Raw genomic sequence first — 16,868 nt, 5'->3', positions numbered from 1 at the left:
GTGATCATTTGTGCATTCATACACATGGGCCCTGTGCCTGCATGGAGCCTGTTGTTGCAAGATTCTACAGCTCAGCATTAGTCTGGGGGCAACCCCTCCCCTTCTTGTTCCTTGCATCTATAGAGGGGCTCCCCACTCATTCCCTCAGTTCCATTGAGACCACCTATAAGTCTCATGTCTGAGGAAACAGTGTTGTGCTGCCCCAGTCTGACCCCTGTGTCCCCCACAGAGGGGGGCTAGCTGTCTTTGGTTCGATACCCAGTGAGCCTGGAGGGTGAGTTGCGTGAATGCACAGATGACCACTCAAAAAACAACAGTTACAGGAAAGCTACTGATAGCAACTCTCCACAGTGGATAAGATGGTATTGCGCCCATTTTATTTAAAATGAAGACTAAAAAAATTGGTTGATTAGTACAAGGTTATATATGGAACAGCATAAAAAATGATCTCCTCTATCATAAGATGGTTGGTCTCAAATAAAATTCACTTAGTTATTCATACAGTAAAGCATCAACAACAATCCAGATAGTTTTTCCAGCACCAGAGACCCTTCTCTTAATTCAGCAATCTCAGATTCAGAAGCACTTTTCATCTACCTAAAACAAAGATTTTTGCAAAGACTTTTCATGATTAAAAAGAAAAAGATACTGGAAAGAAAACATGAGCATTGCAAAGAATAGCAAACTTCATTTAAGGATATAAAACCACAAATTTCCCATTATACGTATTTCAGGAGTTTTCTTAAATCCTTGCATGATCTGCATCTGCTGTAAAACAATACTGTCTTTATTTGGACATGCTGCAACAGCATTCTTGGAACTGCTTTAATTGTGGCATATAAATAAATAAATAAATAAATAATAAATTAAGGTGTTTTCAACGCATAAAATATGATCAAAATTAATAGATATCAAGAAAAATACCTTAGTGACAGGAAGTTCCTTGGATTTAGACTCGAAGAGGTGCTCTAACTTGGATGTATCCACCTTAATAGGCTCCAGTTTTGACCACAGGAATCCTTTGCAGCGTTTGTTGTTCTTATATTGCCACTCAAATGGTCTCACCTCATTCCAAAAAAGACGGATGGTTTTCTTTTTTTTAATAAAGGCTGGCTGACCTCTAGGAAGTGGAGGTGACCCTAAACCCTGAGAAGTGCCAAATAGGGGAGGCGGAGCCAATAAATTACCAGACGGTGGCGGAGGAGGGGGACATCCATAAAACAAGGGAGGGGGTGGAGGAGGCAAACCTAAAAAGGAAAGTGGGGGAGGGGGTGGAGTGACTAGAGAGTCACCAGGAACCATTTCCATGTCCAGTATATCAACATCATCCTCATCCTTTAGGTCCGTAAAATCCATGTCTTTGATTTTAAGTTCCCTTGGATTAGCCATGAGTTGATCCCAAATATAGTCTGATTCCTTCTTAGCCTGAGCTGCTGTTTTTTCAGAGGCCTTTTCACCAAAATCACTTTCAGGAAAGTTTGAGGTCTTGCCCAGCTCACCATTACTGAATCTTTCTGCAAAGGCTTTCACACTACCCTGATTGTCCAAATTCCCAATATCCATTTTTTTGACACTTTCATCTTTGGCCAGCTTGGTGGCCTGCAAGACTGAGATCCTGCTGGCAAGGCTGGTGATAGCATCTTCACTTCCCTCCACCACAACCTTTTCCTCCGTCTTCTCCTCCAACTCTTTATTCTCTTCATCTTTGGGCTTCTTGTTATGGGCATACAACATGTCCAGCATGAACCGCTTGTTGTTGAGAATGTTGCTGCACTGGTCATTCACACCAACATCTTGAATGGTCTGTAACCATGGACCTGAAACTACACACATCAAAGATTCAACAGAAACAGGTGAAAATCCATACATGAACAGTAACAGTTGCAGCTGGGAATAGGTATAGTTCTCTGGAAGAGTCAAAAATAAAATGGCATGTTCCTAGATCCTACACACCAGTGTTTCCTCAACTGAGGCTCTCATAGATCTTTCAGGTGAAAGTTTGTGTCAGGGATGAGAATTGTGAGGCCTTCCTGATATCATTAGAATGCAATTCTCATTACCCCTTACCACTGGCTGTATTGATTAGGGCTGATGGGAGCCACAGTACCCACCCTAACTAAAAGAACTGGTCAGCTACAACTATGTGGTTGCTACTGCTTTCATTAACAAACATCCTTTCCTATTTATATTTCAGTAATTTGGACCTGTATTATTTTAATAGATGCTTAAAACTACAGATACTGTTCAACTACCTATTTTAGATAGTAGAACCACCGGTAAACTGGAGGCCACTTGTATTTTTGTGTGTGGAAAGTAGAGCCCATCACAATTTAGAGCATAGAAATTATTGCTTCATAATAAAAGGAGCTATATGCTTGGCATATGAAGCAAATGTGCATACACCCCGGTTCAGAACCTGTGTCGCCCCCAGAGGGGGGGTAGTTGTCTTTGGTTCAACATGTAGTGGAGCTGGAGGTGGATTCTGTGAATGCACAGATGACCCCTTGAAGAATGACAGTAAGCAATCTGACTCCTTCTTTGTGGCCTCTGTGCATCACACAATAGATGACTAGCAAGCTTACCCTGGAGAAGATAGTGGGAAGGTGTCATCACAGGAGGGTCATGGGGTGGACTGCTCTGCCAAAAGGGCAGTCTGTCTAACTCAGAAGTTTTTGTCTGTATGAATTGGCAAACATTGAAGGTGAGGACCATGTAGCTGCTCTACAAAGGTCCTACAAAGAAAATTCCCATGAAGAGGGCTGTGGATGTCACTGTGGCTCATGTGGAGTGGGCTCCTGGATGGGCCAAGAGTTGTAGGCTGGCCAGCTCATAGGCTGGGGGATGGTGTTTCTGACCCAGGCTCTGGTCTCTGAGCAGACAAAGGAGAGCTTTAGCCCCTCTTTGGAGGAGCACGTTTAGAGACTGGATGATGTGCTCGATTGTGGCATTCTGTGGGTCAAGGGTGTCCTGTTGCACAGGAGGGTGAATGCCTGCCATATGATTAGGTAAGATTTTCTCAATGATGGTTTCAAACATTGAAGGTGGTTCTGACACCTTGTAGCAGAACATTGATTATGAAAGTTTATGACATAATACACCATGCCATGAGACTTAGAGGGTTGATGTTAGGGTGTAGGATTCTGCCCCAGCCTCATGATATCAAGCTTGCGCTGTGAGGGAGATGGAGGAATATCCTGTGGCAGAGTTGTAGAAATCAAGCAAAACATAAAGATGCAGTCTGGTGCTCAGTTGCCACTCATGCACATCAAGGCTCATAAGGATGAGTGACTGCCCCAATGTTGTATCTCTTGGACTCTGGTCAATACCAGGCCCCCTGGCTTCTCAGGTCACCAAAGTTGCTCCCCATCCCAATAGTGATCCATCTGTGGTGACAATGATTGACAGGTTTGGGGATGAGAAGCTGATGCCTGTTGGCAAATTGTGAGGATTAGTCCACTTGTAGCAGCTGTTCCAGGTGGGTGGAAGGACATCAAGGTGTGTCTTGTGCAGGCAGTCCAATATGCAGAGCGCATGGACAAATGGTTTTTGTAAGGTTGCATTTGGAGCTTTGCAAAAAGGATCATTGCCGTTTTCATGCCACAGGGAGAGCTGGAATTGAGCCATGGTGGCCTCATAGAAAGATAAAAACATAGCAAGTCAGATGGGACCTCCTGGGCCACCTAGCCTGATTCCCAGGTCCAGCCAGCGCTGCTCATGTAATACCCAACAATGTGGTTGTCCAATCTTTCCTTGAATATCCTCACTGATGGGGCCTCCACCCCCTCCCGTGGAAGTCCATTCCATATGCTAGGAGTCCTAATTGTCAGGAAGTACTTCCTGACATCCAACCTGAAACCCCATTCCTTGAGTTTTGCCCCACTGGATTGCATCCTGTCCTCCACTGCAGGGGAGAACAGGTCACAACCCTCTTTCATGTGACACCCCTTCACATACCTATATGCTGTAAGATCCCCTTGGGCTCTCTTCCTCTCCAGGCTGAAAAGATGCAGTTCCCTTAATCCCATCCCATCCTATTCTTGTAACCCTGTGCTGAACTGAATCTAACCTAGCTATGCCTCTCTTGTAATGTGGAGCCCACAACTGGATACAATTCTCCAGTTGTAGGCACACTGGTGTCGAATAGAGAGGTACTAACATCTCTCTCAATCTGGAAGCCATTCTTCTGGCTATACATCCAAGGGGGGCATTCATCTTCTTAACTGTTGCATCACACTACTGGCTCATGTAGTTGGAGATATGGAGACTGGAGGCTGAGGCAGTATAGCTCTGCCATGCAAGTCTGCCAAGGTGGCCTCCCTCTGGAGCTCACTGCTGCCTCTGGGAACTCCTAATTCCACTACGGTGGAATTGGCTTGTAGGTGCCGAGAAAGGAAAGACATGCCTCTGTCATGCATGTGGTAGGTGGACTCTGCCATCCTGGATGTGGAGAGGGAGACTATAGAGGAGTTCCAGGACCTCTTCACCACCTGAAGCAGGGCTGAAAAGTATGGTATGGTCATGAGTGTGGCGCTCCCACTGCCCAGCGCATTGTAGAGGGTGTCAGCAACATGGTCCTGGTGGTTCTCTGTCTTGAGACCAGGGTCCTTGACCATGTGGAGCACCTGATCCATGAAGTGCCCCTTCTCTTCTGAGGGGGATGCATGGTTCAGCTTGAAGACTACACCTCTGGACTGCTTGAAGGGCTGCGAGGAGGCGATCTGGTGTTGGAGAGTGGCCATGTCCCAGTACCAGGGCTTGTGAGTGTTGCAGTACTGGACAGTCTTGACAGCTCAGTAGTGGGCTCTGGTTGTGAGTCATTGTGTCTAGCTATTGGGGTGCACCAGTGCCTTGTACTGGCATGGTACTGGGGATCTATCTTGTCTTTGCTGGAGAGGTTGTAGAAGTCTCCAAAGTGGATGGGAGGCAATGGCCTGTCAGAGGTCCATGCCTGATCAGGGAAGGGAGAGCAGGAACAAACTCGGCATTCCCTGCCCTCCTTTCATGACAATGTGGTGGAGTGCTGCAGTGTAGACCAAGGAGCTGGTGTTCCAAAGGGGACATGGGCAGTGTTGGGAGCTTGGAGAGTGTGAAGACACAGCAGTAGCACTCTGGGAAGCATTGAAGGTCTACTCAAGCTTATCCCTAGGCATGTTGAAGTTCTCTTCCTGGGGCTCCAGGGTGATTGGGTGGCTGCTGGGCTCCGGTGGAATGGTGGAGGGAGAGGTCAGCCTGGAGGGGCTATTGCAGTGTTCATATTTGGAGGTTGATGTGGTGCAGGCAGCTGTTTTGGTCAGGCACTTGGCTGCCCTCTTGCTTGTGCAGAAGCCCGGGGGTACTTCCCTTACAGTTCAGTTGTGGGGGGGGGGCTTTCAGTGCAGACATGGAGGGAATGGCTGAGCCCTTTGAGGAGTCAGCCACCTGGAGGGCCTATTTCCAGAGGGCGGCCTTCAGTCAGAAGGTGCACCACTTGCAGGTCTGCTTGGTGAAGGCCTGGCACATAGCACAGGCCTCCACCATGTGCCCCTTGCTGAGGCAGAGGAGGACTGTTAGATGGGGCTGCTGCAATTGTGGCATTTTTGAAAAAGTTCCAATGGCATAGAGGGGATGGGATCAAGGAAAGGGAATAAGGGGCAAGGGCAGACTTGGCAGAAGTAGGTAAAGTGGGACATCATCATTATTTGGTAAGGGTTTTTATTTAAGCAAAAGAATGAACAGAGAAGGAAAAGGCAGAAACTTCTACTGAGAAGGTATGGAATAAGATAAGAAAAGGAACACAGAAACTTAAAGAGTAAGAGAGAGAGAGAGAGAGAGAGAGAGAGAGAGAGAGAGAGAGAGAGAAGGCTATTCTGGTCTACGCTTGATGGTGGTCAAAAAGAAACTGAGGCAAAAGGTGAGAACCCCTCCCATGGCCTTCTGGGAACAAGAAAGGGAAGAGCTCTCACTCACTACTTGAACAATTAACTTCAGCAGCTTTTCCCAGGTTCCAGGCTTTGCATTGGAATGAAAGCCCATATGTGTGATGCACAGAGACCAAGAACCGCAACAATTATGTTTATAAACACAGATTGCAACAATTTCACACCCTGTAGTAATTTATTACGAACCAGCATGTGTGGGACATAGAAACATGGAAACAGAGTGAGTCAGAAGGGGCCTCCCAGGCCATCTAGTCTGACCTCCGGCACTAGCCGGCTCTGCTCACGACATGCCCACCATGTCCACATCCAGCCTATCTTTGAATACCCTCACCGATGGGGCTTCAATGACCTCTCGTGGAAGCCCATTCCACACCCTCGGGACTGTCATCAACATTTCATCCCAAACTGTCAAACCACCTGAGAAAAACATGCCTCAAATGTGTTTCTTTGCTCTGTGATCTTGTAATAGCATCAACCAATTAACACAGCAGGGAAAATGTTCAAAATCTGTGAGAAGAGATGGTCATCTGTTTTCAATGATTACAGAAATAATCATACTTCTGTACTTATAAGTGTACAGAAAATACTGGAAGTGGTCTCTTAAACTTAGTCGAACACTAAATTTAGTCCAAGGGCAAGATATTCAATCTGGGAAGTAAATCTTCAGGGTTCTCAATATTTGATCAATATCTTGTTTCTATAATTCTTACTCATGTATTATTTGTGTTGCATGAGATATTCCCACATATTTCTAGTGGTTTACCACTTCCAATTATTTCTACAACTTCCTTTGAGATGTGATAAATGGATGAATTGGATTCTATGAAAACTGATGTCAAGCAAAAAGGAACAGCTTTCTGACCACTAGGCTGCTCCAGTTGATGTTACCATTTTAGAGATTGCACAGCCTTTAAGTATGGACAAAACTCTCCTTGGGTTCATTTGAACTTGGTAATCAATTATGAGTATCCTCAGTAATCAAGAAAAACTTGTCTGTTTTTTCAGAATTCTTTTATTGCTCACTATGTTGGAGCAGTCTCTTTTTAGTTTTGCTTCATCTTTTTATTGTAAAAATACCCATCTATGTTTCACTGAGTTTTAAAATTCTCAAAATCTCATCTTTTTTTGAATTGGTGCCCTGAACTCTGATTGAGCTGTGCAAAAATCTCTTAAGAACGATCTTAAAGGCTTTAGGGATTATCATTTAGGTTATATTATTTTGGAGCTAAAAGCAGCACTGTTCAGGGATGCTCTTTTAACCAAGTGATCTGAATTTATGTGAGTCTTTATATACAATATACTCTGTATATCCAATTGTAATGCAATAGCAAATAAGATATAGCTACATGAACAGTTTGCCTGAGAACATCCCACTCAGCCCTAGTCAAAACATTTGTTCTCTAGGAAAGCCCAAAAGATTCCTTTTACAGGAAAGTAATTGATCAACTTTAGATTCAGTTCATTGAAGTGATTGACTACAGAGTAAATTTGCAAGTGCAGGAAGCATCTTGCATTAAAATGCTAAAAGCTCACTTTCAGTGGATTTCTAGTCAGGAGCTAGAAGAGCTCAAAACAGCCCCAAGGAAGACCCTGAGGGAGAAAAGGGAAAAGCAAGCCCATTACTACATTCTTATCCCCACCACACAAGTGAAGTCGACACTTTACCCCGTTCATAATCCTCCACCACTCCACCTGCAAAGAGAGAGCCCATGATTCACTAAGAGGCTGGCAAAGCATGGAGGAACAAACATGTTGGGTAAGCCCTACTTTTGACCTTTACTTATCTTTCGGCTCATTTCTATTATTTAATGTTTCAGTTTGAAGACAGATTTCTGTGATCCTGACAAGTTCCTTCACATTCTCCTGGTCAGAAAACAAAAATTGACATTGCACCCTTCTCTTTTTTCACGCTTTCATGGCTACATAACTTTTTTTTTCTTTTTTGGCTGAGTGCATACCTTTTCAGATCATCAGATCTCTTCCCTGTGCTCTTTGAAATAACTTCTGCATTATTATCTATAGGTTCTTCTAGATAATAACTTTCTAAAGTTAGAAAATTAGGCTGGTCTCCTAACCATTTGCTAGAACTGAAATTAAAAGATGACAATATGTGAAATGAAGTTTGAAAATAATCTTACAAAGATTTAGACAAAATCTAGGCATGATCTCTCTCCACTTTTTGGTATTTCCTATAGTTACCTTTATCTTTTTTCTTTCAGGGTCTGTTTGGGATGGGAATAGGGCCTGAATTCATTCCCCTCTTAAACAGTTTATTAGCTATCAACTGTTATCAAAGCAGGTATCGAAGCAGACATCACTAACTGTATATTCTATGTTGTATGCAGGTTATGCAGTCCAGTGGCAGAAACTATGTGCACAGTCTGAAAATCAGATCCCGCCTTAGCAGCCAGTTGCATTCTGCAAAAGCCTGCTTCCCTACACATGTCAGTTCTGCTAGAGAGCAGCTATTCTCTACTAAACTGTTTCATTCCCTCTCATGTAATCAATCCTTCATAAAGTAATTAAAAGAACATAACAATGCACATAAAAACAGTCTTGCAAACCAGATGGTTTGGACTACCATAAGTGGTCAAGAATTCTGGGAGTTATACAAAAAAAAATCTAGTGCACTCCACTTCTGGGAAGGCTGTGTAAGAACATAATAACCTTTTTGTGTGTCAGATGCCATCACAGAGTCTAGCCTTGTTCCAATATAAAGGATTGACTGGAAGGGAAGAAACACAGATTTCTGTGTGTTAATGCACAAGCCCAGTCTCTCCAAAAGATTGCATATGTCTTGGATGGAGCCCAAGGAATCTTCCCAGGATGGGGAGACCAGTAGCCAGTTGTCTACGTAAGGAAAAACTTGTATACCCTGTAACCAGAAGTGGGCACTCACCACAGCCATGTATTTGGTGAAAACCCAGGGGACTATGGAGAGGCTGAACGGGAGCACAGAAAACTGAAAAGCATTGGGCCCAATTTGGAACCAGAGAAAATCCAGTAGTCCTGATGGATGGAAACATGAAAATATGCATCCCTCAGGTCAGTCAAGGTGAACCAGTCCCCTTCGTGCAGCAATAGCAGAAGGTTTTGCAGAGAGACCACATGGAACTTATGGGAAATGAAAAAAATTCACATCTCGCAGGTCTAAGATGGGATGGAAGCAACCATCCTTTTTTGCAATGGTGAAGTACCATGAGTCAAACCCATAAGGGAGATTGGATGGAGGAATGGGTTAAATCACTCCCTTCAGCAGCAAGTGCGGCAAACTCTTTCACCAGCACCAGAGAGGGTGGTGTTGTGTACATGATCCTGAGTGTTGAAGAGCGTTGAATAGTATGCAACATCTGCTCTTCACAATGAAGAGAACCTACCAATCCAATGATATGGCTTCCCATGCAAGAAGGTAGCTGGTAAGGTGGCCTTTGAACCATATTTGTGCTGTTGGAAATGGGGTGAATTCATTGCAGTAGTCAATGGCATCACCTCTCAGAGTTCAGTTTCTTCTTTTGAGAATGTTGGAACTAAGCTGTGGTGTCTCTTTGACATGGCTGAGCAGACTGCTGCTGGTGTGCAGCTTGCTGGTATTAGCCCTGAGACTGGAATGGAGATGGGCTGCAGGGCCACTTATATGCCCTCAATGGCTGTGAGTGTGTAAAGCCCATCCTTCTTGCTGCAGCCCTGGCTTTTTGGACACTGTCCAGCTGTCCATCCAGGCATTGAAGAGGCCCTCACTGTCAAAGAGCATCTCTTCAATCCTGGACCAAGCCTCCTATGATAGGCTCAGTGTCTGGATCACCACCACGCCAGCAAGGGCCCTGGAGCTGCATTTGACATAGTAGCAAGCAGTATTGATGCTTGGACATCACCTGGAATACTCTAGCCAGTTCTCAATGGAAGGAACTTGGCTAGGACACCCATCTCCCACAAGAAGACTTGATCTCCATGGTCTCCATGGAGTTATCTCTCCATGGTAGCTTTGTAATTTGGGGTGTGAAGATTCAGTCCCATTGCCACATAGACCCTCCTCACCATAGCATCCAAACAGCACCCTTCTCAATCTGCCGAGGTGGAGTGTTCCCTCTGTGCCCAACCCTGCACTGACTCCAAGATGAGCGAGTTCAGTTGCAGATGGCACAGCAGGAATGGAATCTCTCTCTTTTGGACCTGGTACAGGCTCTCTTGGATGGTACAGGCTCTCACAGACATGCTGTCTCTTGGATCTGATACAGGCTCTCACACATGGCTTGATGCTGTCTGTGGCTGTGCCAGCATCTTCCATGGGTCCTTCATGGACTGAAGGGGTGTGGGATGGAATGGGATGCCCATCAGCACTGAGTCCTCTGGTCAGACAACAACATAGACTAAGACCACTAGTGGTTTGGTGAACTGTTGAGTGTCCAACCCAAGCAAGTTTGCCATTTGGAAAAGCTGTTCGAAGAACCTTCCTAGGTCTTTGGAAGGGGATCCTGGGCCTTGCGTCAAGATGACATGTTAAGGTGATGAAGATATTCGGTTATCAGAGATTGGTGGTTGCTCTGAATCAGATGCATCATCTATTGACAATGAGGACTATCAATCAGATGGCAAGAAAGGTTGTCAAGGTGGAACAGTCTGCACGTGGACAGGTGGCTGACAGGCAGGAACCAGCAGTTGAATTGTAGGAAACAGCAGCTGGAACACAGGAACCAGTGGTGCTGGTGAGAAGGTGCCATGCAAGGCTTGGTGGCTGAGCTTGGTGGCAGCATCGTCAAGGAATACTGCTCCTGGTGCAGGGAGTACAGGAGCCTTAGTGGAGAGAACAGTAGCAGGCTGGCTAGAGTACAGAGTGGTGAGTCTCATCTCTCTCCTTTGGAGAAGGAGAGCATCACAGCCAGTTCAGTCTGTACCATTGTGCCCAATGGAGGAACTCTCACAGGAATGAACCAGTGCAGGAACCAGTAGAGAAGCTGGCGCAGGAACTGCAGCAGAGACCATTGGCAGAACAGGCGTGCATGCCAGAAGACACCAATGGTGAATGTGTTTTGTTTCTTGGGCTTGTCCATTTCTTGGGCTTGTCTTTGCCCTTCTGTGCTGCAATTTTCTCAGCATCCGCCATACTATTGTCCTTCTTGGCCCTCTACTGCTCAGGTGTGCACTCAGATTTTGATGGCATGGTCAAAGCAGTTGTTGGAGTGGCAGCAGCTACTTATGGAGGACAAGAAGGAGGAGTCACCTGTGAAGTCAAAGGGTGCTCTGGCAGTACCGCTATGACCAAATCAGTGGCCATAAAGCCACATCTCTACATTGCTGACTTAAGCCAGCCTGCTTGGTTTTTTGAAGCCTGAATGCCTGGCAGTGAGGACAGGAGTCCACATGGCAGTTTTTGCTTAAGCAAAATAGGCACAATGAATGTACATCAACTGAGGGCATGTGAATGTCTCACTGTATACATTTCTTAAATACTGCCTTGTGTGCCATCAGGGGAGAGAGGGAGAGTTGAGAGGAAATCCAAAGCAAAGAAGACAGTGTGTGTGTGTCTGGGGGTGGGGGATGTTTCTGGATAAAGGTAGGGAAAAAAGGCTGGATTTTGAAAATGAGTAAGGAGAGTAAGTGAATAGAACAGATCATAGAATAAGAGATAAAAGATTCTAGAAGGCATTTGTGAAGTAACAAGAGAATCATTAGAAAGAGATCTGAGGCACCTAAAATTGCAGTTGGAAAAGAACTTGGAAAAATGGTGGAGGTCCCTCCTATACATAGCAGGGGAGGGAGGGGTGGGACTCCTTCCAAAACAAGTTTCGCTAGGAAAATCTTGACCACAGTCCCTGCACAGGTGCAGAGCCTGTATGTGTGATGCACAGAGATCACAAAGAAGAAGGTGGAGAAATCAAAAGAGAGGCATTGCCTACTTAGCAAGCTTAATGAATAGTAAACATGTTTGACAGAGGAATTTCAGAATGAATGTACTAAATGGTGCATAAAGGATATAGTGAAAATCCATGATTTTCATTCCCAGTAATAAACACAGTAGAGTCAAACAGATACAGGCAGTCCCTGAGTTATGAACATCCAAGTTATAAACAACCTGTACTTATGAACAATCTGCCATAAAGCCTATTCATTTTTAAAAATTACTGTGGAAACTCATAGTTACCAGAGAGAAAGAAAGGATGGGGAAGGGGAGAGAGGGAGGCATGGAAGGCAGGCCTTCCTGCCATAACCATCCAGAGAGGGAAATCTCTCCAGTATTTCTTTGCTGCAAAGAGAAAGGACTGGTGAGTTGGTGGAGGGCTGGAGATATTAATGGTTTTTCCACTTTCACAGGGGTCCAGCATCCATAACCACTGTGAATGTGGAATGTAGAGGATTGACCCCCCCCCCCCCGGCAACACTCACTTAATTTAAAGACGGCTTTCTATTTTCTCAGGAATGGAACTTGTTTGTAACCTGGGAACTGCCTGTTAATTTGTTTAGAAACAGAAACAGAGTGCATCAGAAAGGGTCTCCCGAGTCATCTAGTCTGAACCCAGCTCCAGCCGGCTCCACTTATGACATGTGTACCATGTGCATGTACAGCCTATCTTTAAACACCCTCACTGATGGAGCTTCAACCACCTCCCGTGGAAGCCCATTCCATACCCTTGGGGTCCTAACCATCAGGAAGTACTTCCTGGCATCCACCTTGAATCTTGATTCCCTGAGCTTTGCTGCATTGGAACACATCCTGCCCTCATCAGCAGGGGAAAAAAAGATAATGACTTATGTCCATGTGACACCTCACATACATACCTATATGTTGCTAACAAGTCCCCTCTGAGTCTCCCATTCTCAAGGCTGAGGAGACCCAGTTCCCTCAGTCTCTCCTCATATGGCTTACCCTGCAAACCAGCTACCATCCTTGTGGCCCTTCACTGCACTGATTCCAACCTGGTTATATGCTTCCTGTAATGTGGAGCCCAGAACTGAACACAATACTCCAGCTGTGGGCACACCAGAGTTGTATAGAGTGCTAATAATATCTCTATTGATCTAGAAGCCACACTTCCGGCTATGCATCTAAGGGTGGTATTTGCTGTTGATTCATGCTTAGCCTGCAGTCAACCAGCATCCTGAGATCCCTTTTACAAGTGCTGTTTTCCAGTCACCTGTTCCCTAACCTGTACTTATGACACCCATTCCTATGCCCCAAGTGCAAGACCTTGCACTTATCCACACTGAACACCATCCTGTTGTCCCTGGCCCACTTCCATAGCCTGTTCAAATCCTTCTGGATCCAGAGTACCTGCCCCTCAGTTGTGGCCACCTCCTCTATTTTAGTATCATCTGCAAATTGGATCAGCAAAAAGTAAATAATGATCCTTCCATATTTATTACTGACTGTATTTCTTTGTTTGCATATAACAACAAAGCAGGAATCTGCTAAAGCAGGACTGAGGATTTATTTATTGCTTATCTCAGATATAGTAAGAGGAGGGGGAGTATATTAATCTCCTGCTTAGCATAAGCATATTCCTGCTCATGTATTGAATTCTACATTATTGTTTACTATTACATGTGAACAGAGCCAATGACATTAAATTAAGGCAGATGTAAAACAGAAGGCAAGAGGAAAGCTGAGAGGAGGACTCTAATATTAGAGCACCATGCACAAAGACCTGGCTTGCACAGAACCCAAGATTCAACAATTACCCATGATTCAATGATAATCTATACCCAAGGTTGTTATATGTGACCTTATCTCTCCCCTCTTCAGTGAGGACCCACATGTACTCAAACCTGCTGTCTGGGTCATTAAGCAGGGAAGAACAATTTTATAAATAAATAAATAAATAAATAAACAAGATCTGAGCCAACATGTGAAATAATAATTCACAAAGTCCAACCCTCCTGAAAATCATATGGCTGCTTTTGTTATTGTTCCAACTATACCGTGCTGGTTTTCAGGGGGATGGAAACAATAGGATCATTTCAGATTCCTGGCTTATTTCCTTCTGGCATGTTAATTCATCAGCTTTGAAATGTGACTGCTGGTGATTGTCACACTATGATTTAAGTAAATATGCTTTTCTTAGAGAAATCATGTCTTTTAATTAAAGGTTTGAATCTTCTGCAAGACTGTGAGCACTGTATTTTGTCCTCAGAGTATCTATGAATTCAAAATGTAATAAAGTATTTACCAGTGATAAAACAAACTCTTTTTTTCTCATAACATATGTTATAATAAAGCTGTTTTAAAACTACTTTAAAGAGGACAACTATCATAAAAAAGCTTCACGTTACCAGTTTCATTGTTACTGGTTACTTTTTCCTCCCTTTCCTCCCTCTCTAAAGTGCTGCTTGCTGAGGATATGCTGGATGCAGAGCAGTTGTCCTTTTCATTCACATCTTCATTCTGCTTCTCTTTTTCACTAAGTATTGCACTTTCTTCTGGCTCTGGCCCTTGCTCCACTTCAACCTCTGATTCCACCTCTGTGACCAATACGTCTTGGGGTGCTTTTATTCCCTGCTTGAGCTGCTCTTGCTCTGTTTTCGTCTCTGGCTCAGGTTCTGGTTCACATTCAGGTTCATTGCCACTCACTGGTGAAAAGAATAATGGAGAAAATGTTCACTTAAAAACAGTGTTTTGTACGTTGAACAGTTCAGTGAGTTTCAGCAGCCTTCATTCCTCCAAGTGAGCAGAAAGAGGAAGGTGTGTCAGTAGTTGTCTTTAAGAAATACTTCAGTCTGATGTTCAGGTAACAGGATTGCTGTATACCATTTGAAGAAGGCTTTGCTCATGAGGTAATTTCGAAAATCTGTCTCATCTTGTTTGAACCAAACAAGGTAAAAGGCTGAAACTTACACTGATTCATATTTGATGTTATCAGTGTACTTACACATGCTTTAATCAGTCCATCCACACTAGGTGCTGAAAGATTAAGAATAGGTCTCCAGGGAGTGATGTTCAATTAGACAAGGGGAAGGGGGCAAGAGCAATAGACAAAGGACAAGGCAACGTTTGGCTTTTACTTGCTGTGCTGTTGAAAACCAATTTTTATAGTGCCTGAGTTTTTAGCTGACACAAAGTACTCACATAGAAAAGATACACATGTTTTAGTTTTATTAGTATGGCAAATGGCAAAGCTTGAAGAAGGCAGCGGCATGCACCCAGCTGACAGAAAGCATGTTCCCTCATGCCTACTTAGTTCCACATAGCCACATAAAACACACACTTGGCATTGGCATTTAGTCTCCAATTATTTGGCATATGGCATACATTTGTCTTTTAACTGGCTGGCATCTGGCACACATGGTGGATGGAGCAGTTGATTTTTTCCCCTTGTTTTCTCATTGCCACAGTGAAATTCAGCCATTCACCCTCATTGTTGCTTCCACTTAAATCAGAAGATTTTCACATGCAAGACTTTCATGCTGTGCTGTGATGAAACTGCAAGTCATCCAGAGGTATTCAGTTGAGCAGCCCCAGCTCTGTCAACCCAGAAATGGCCATGCAAAGGTGATGGGAATGGAACATGTAAGTTAATTTTGTGTAGTCTTGAAATCACTTCTTGGCTATACTATGATTCTCTTCCAGTTCTCTCCTTAGGAGTTCTACTTTTGCAATGTCTACAGTTGTTGGAATGGACACTGCAGTGATCTGTAGGCTGGATTGTCTTTTCTGATGAGAATTCAAGTGAGTCATAAAAGAAGACAAAAGAAGAGGAGATTCCAACCTAAACTTGGGTAACAGAATAGTGGAAGATAGGGGAATTTAGCCAATAATTAAAAGCAAAAATAAAAAGCAGGATACCAGAAGATTACTTTAAGGTGCAAGCAGGCTTTTGGGGAATTCAAGTCATCAGGAGGATCCCTGCATAAATTTCACTGAAAGGAATTGAACCAGAACAAGAACACTCTTCAATAGGACTTGCTCAGGGGAGCATCCTGGTGTGCTATGCCTGTAATTTCTATGGCTTGGCAAAAGAAGGGCTATAAAATCTCTAGATAAGAAAATTATTACCTTGGTACAAGAAAAATGTGTTTTGTGATTTGCTATTTTTAATAAAATTCTCTCCAATGAAATATACTTTCCCTATTAGAAAATGTGAAAAGGTAGAAGCTACACTGGGTTCATAGAGTTGTGTGGTGGCTAAGGGAGAATAGTGCTGAACCCAAAGCAGCGCATGATGCCTCCAGGCCGCAAGGCCCCTGTGTCTCAACAAGTGAGCACTATATAGACAAAGAAGGATTTATTTAACAAGGAAGGCGAGAGAGGAGAGAAGCAAAACAAATATGCAAATGCAAACAAGGTTTCAAATGGCCCAGAGAGCCCATGGGCTATGGGGCAGTACATAAATAATAAATAATAGGTCTCTAAAACAATGAAAGGAAGGGAATCCAGTGCCTATACATTCAGCAAAGGTTTCCTCCTTCAGAAACTTCCTTTATAAATCTGCTTCTTCCCATCTCATTTGAATCTCTTAAAGTCCTTCAGAATTTCACTACAGTGTCTGGCTCCTTAGAGTCAGAAGAGATTGAGTTGCTAGCAACCTTTACAGTGTACAGTGTTACACCACAATATATACACCACCATACCAACAAGAACCCTTGACAAAGAGCTAAAATCTTTGGAATGATTCCAGTTATAGATCATTCTGAAAGTGTCACCTGTATATAAAAATTGGTGTTGAACCTTACATTAGATCTCATAGGCAGAGGATATGGAGTTTTTCCTGATACTAAATATATTTGTGGAGTAAATATAGTGGTCATGAGAGCTCAATGTTCAGGTTCAGAGGCTATACCATCTCTGATTACTAATAACAAACCAAAGTTCCATTTGGGGTATTTCAAATGCAGAACTCTTGCAGATCAAAGCCCTTCAGTTAAATAGAATCAAGCCAGAGTCAAATTGGAGCCTGACATAAAATGATTTTTGATTCTTGTTAACTGGGGCAATGTAATTTCCTAATAGAGAGAAGGGGA

The 16,868-nt window shown here is 43.8% G+C and overlaps 1 protein-coding gene across 14 annotated transcripts in view; it reads right to left on the bottom strand.

Moving 5' to 3' along the window:
- The window catches only part of FHOD3 (formin homology 2 domain containing 3), a 553,244-nt gene that overhangs the window by 116,748 nt on the left and 419,628 nt on the right, over positions 1–16,868 (bottom strand). For 10 of the 14 annotated variants that reach the window (XM_044447289.1, XM_044447292.1, XM_044447297.1 and 7 more), the window contains 2 exons: positions 14,184–14,480; positions 925–1,823 (listed from right to left, as the gene is read on the bottom strand). In XM_044447289.1, coding sequence (XP_044303224.1) covers positions 925–1,823; positions 14,184–14,480 — 1,196 coding nt within the window. The remainder of the gene's footprint in view (positions 1–924; positions 1,824–14,183; positions 14,481–16,868) is intronic. The other 4 variants (XM_044447291.1, XM_044447293.1, XM_044447301.1 and 1 more) reach the window with 2 other exon arrangements.

The sequence above is a fragment of the Varanus komodoensis genome, unplaced genomic scaffold (genome assembly GCF_004798865.1).
Source record: "Varanus komodoensis strain SLA01 unplaced genomic scaffold, ASM479886v1 scaffold51, whole genome shotgun sequence".
Taxonomy (NCBI): Eukaryota; Metazoa; Chordata; class Lepidosauria; order Squamata; family Varanidae; genus Varanus; species Varanus komodoensis.
The sequence above is the reverse complement of the archived record's forward strand: the minus strand, read 5'-3'. Positions and strand labels throughout refer to the sequence as shown.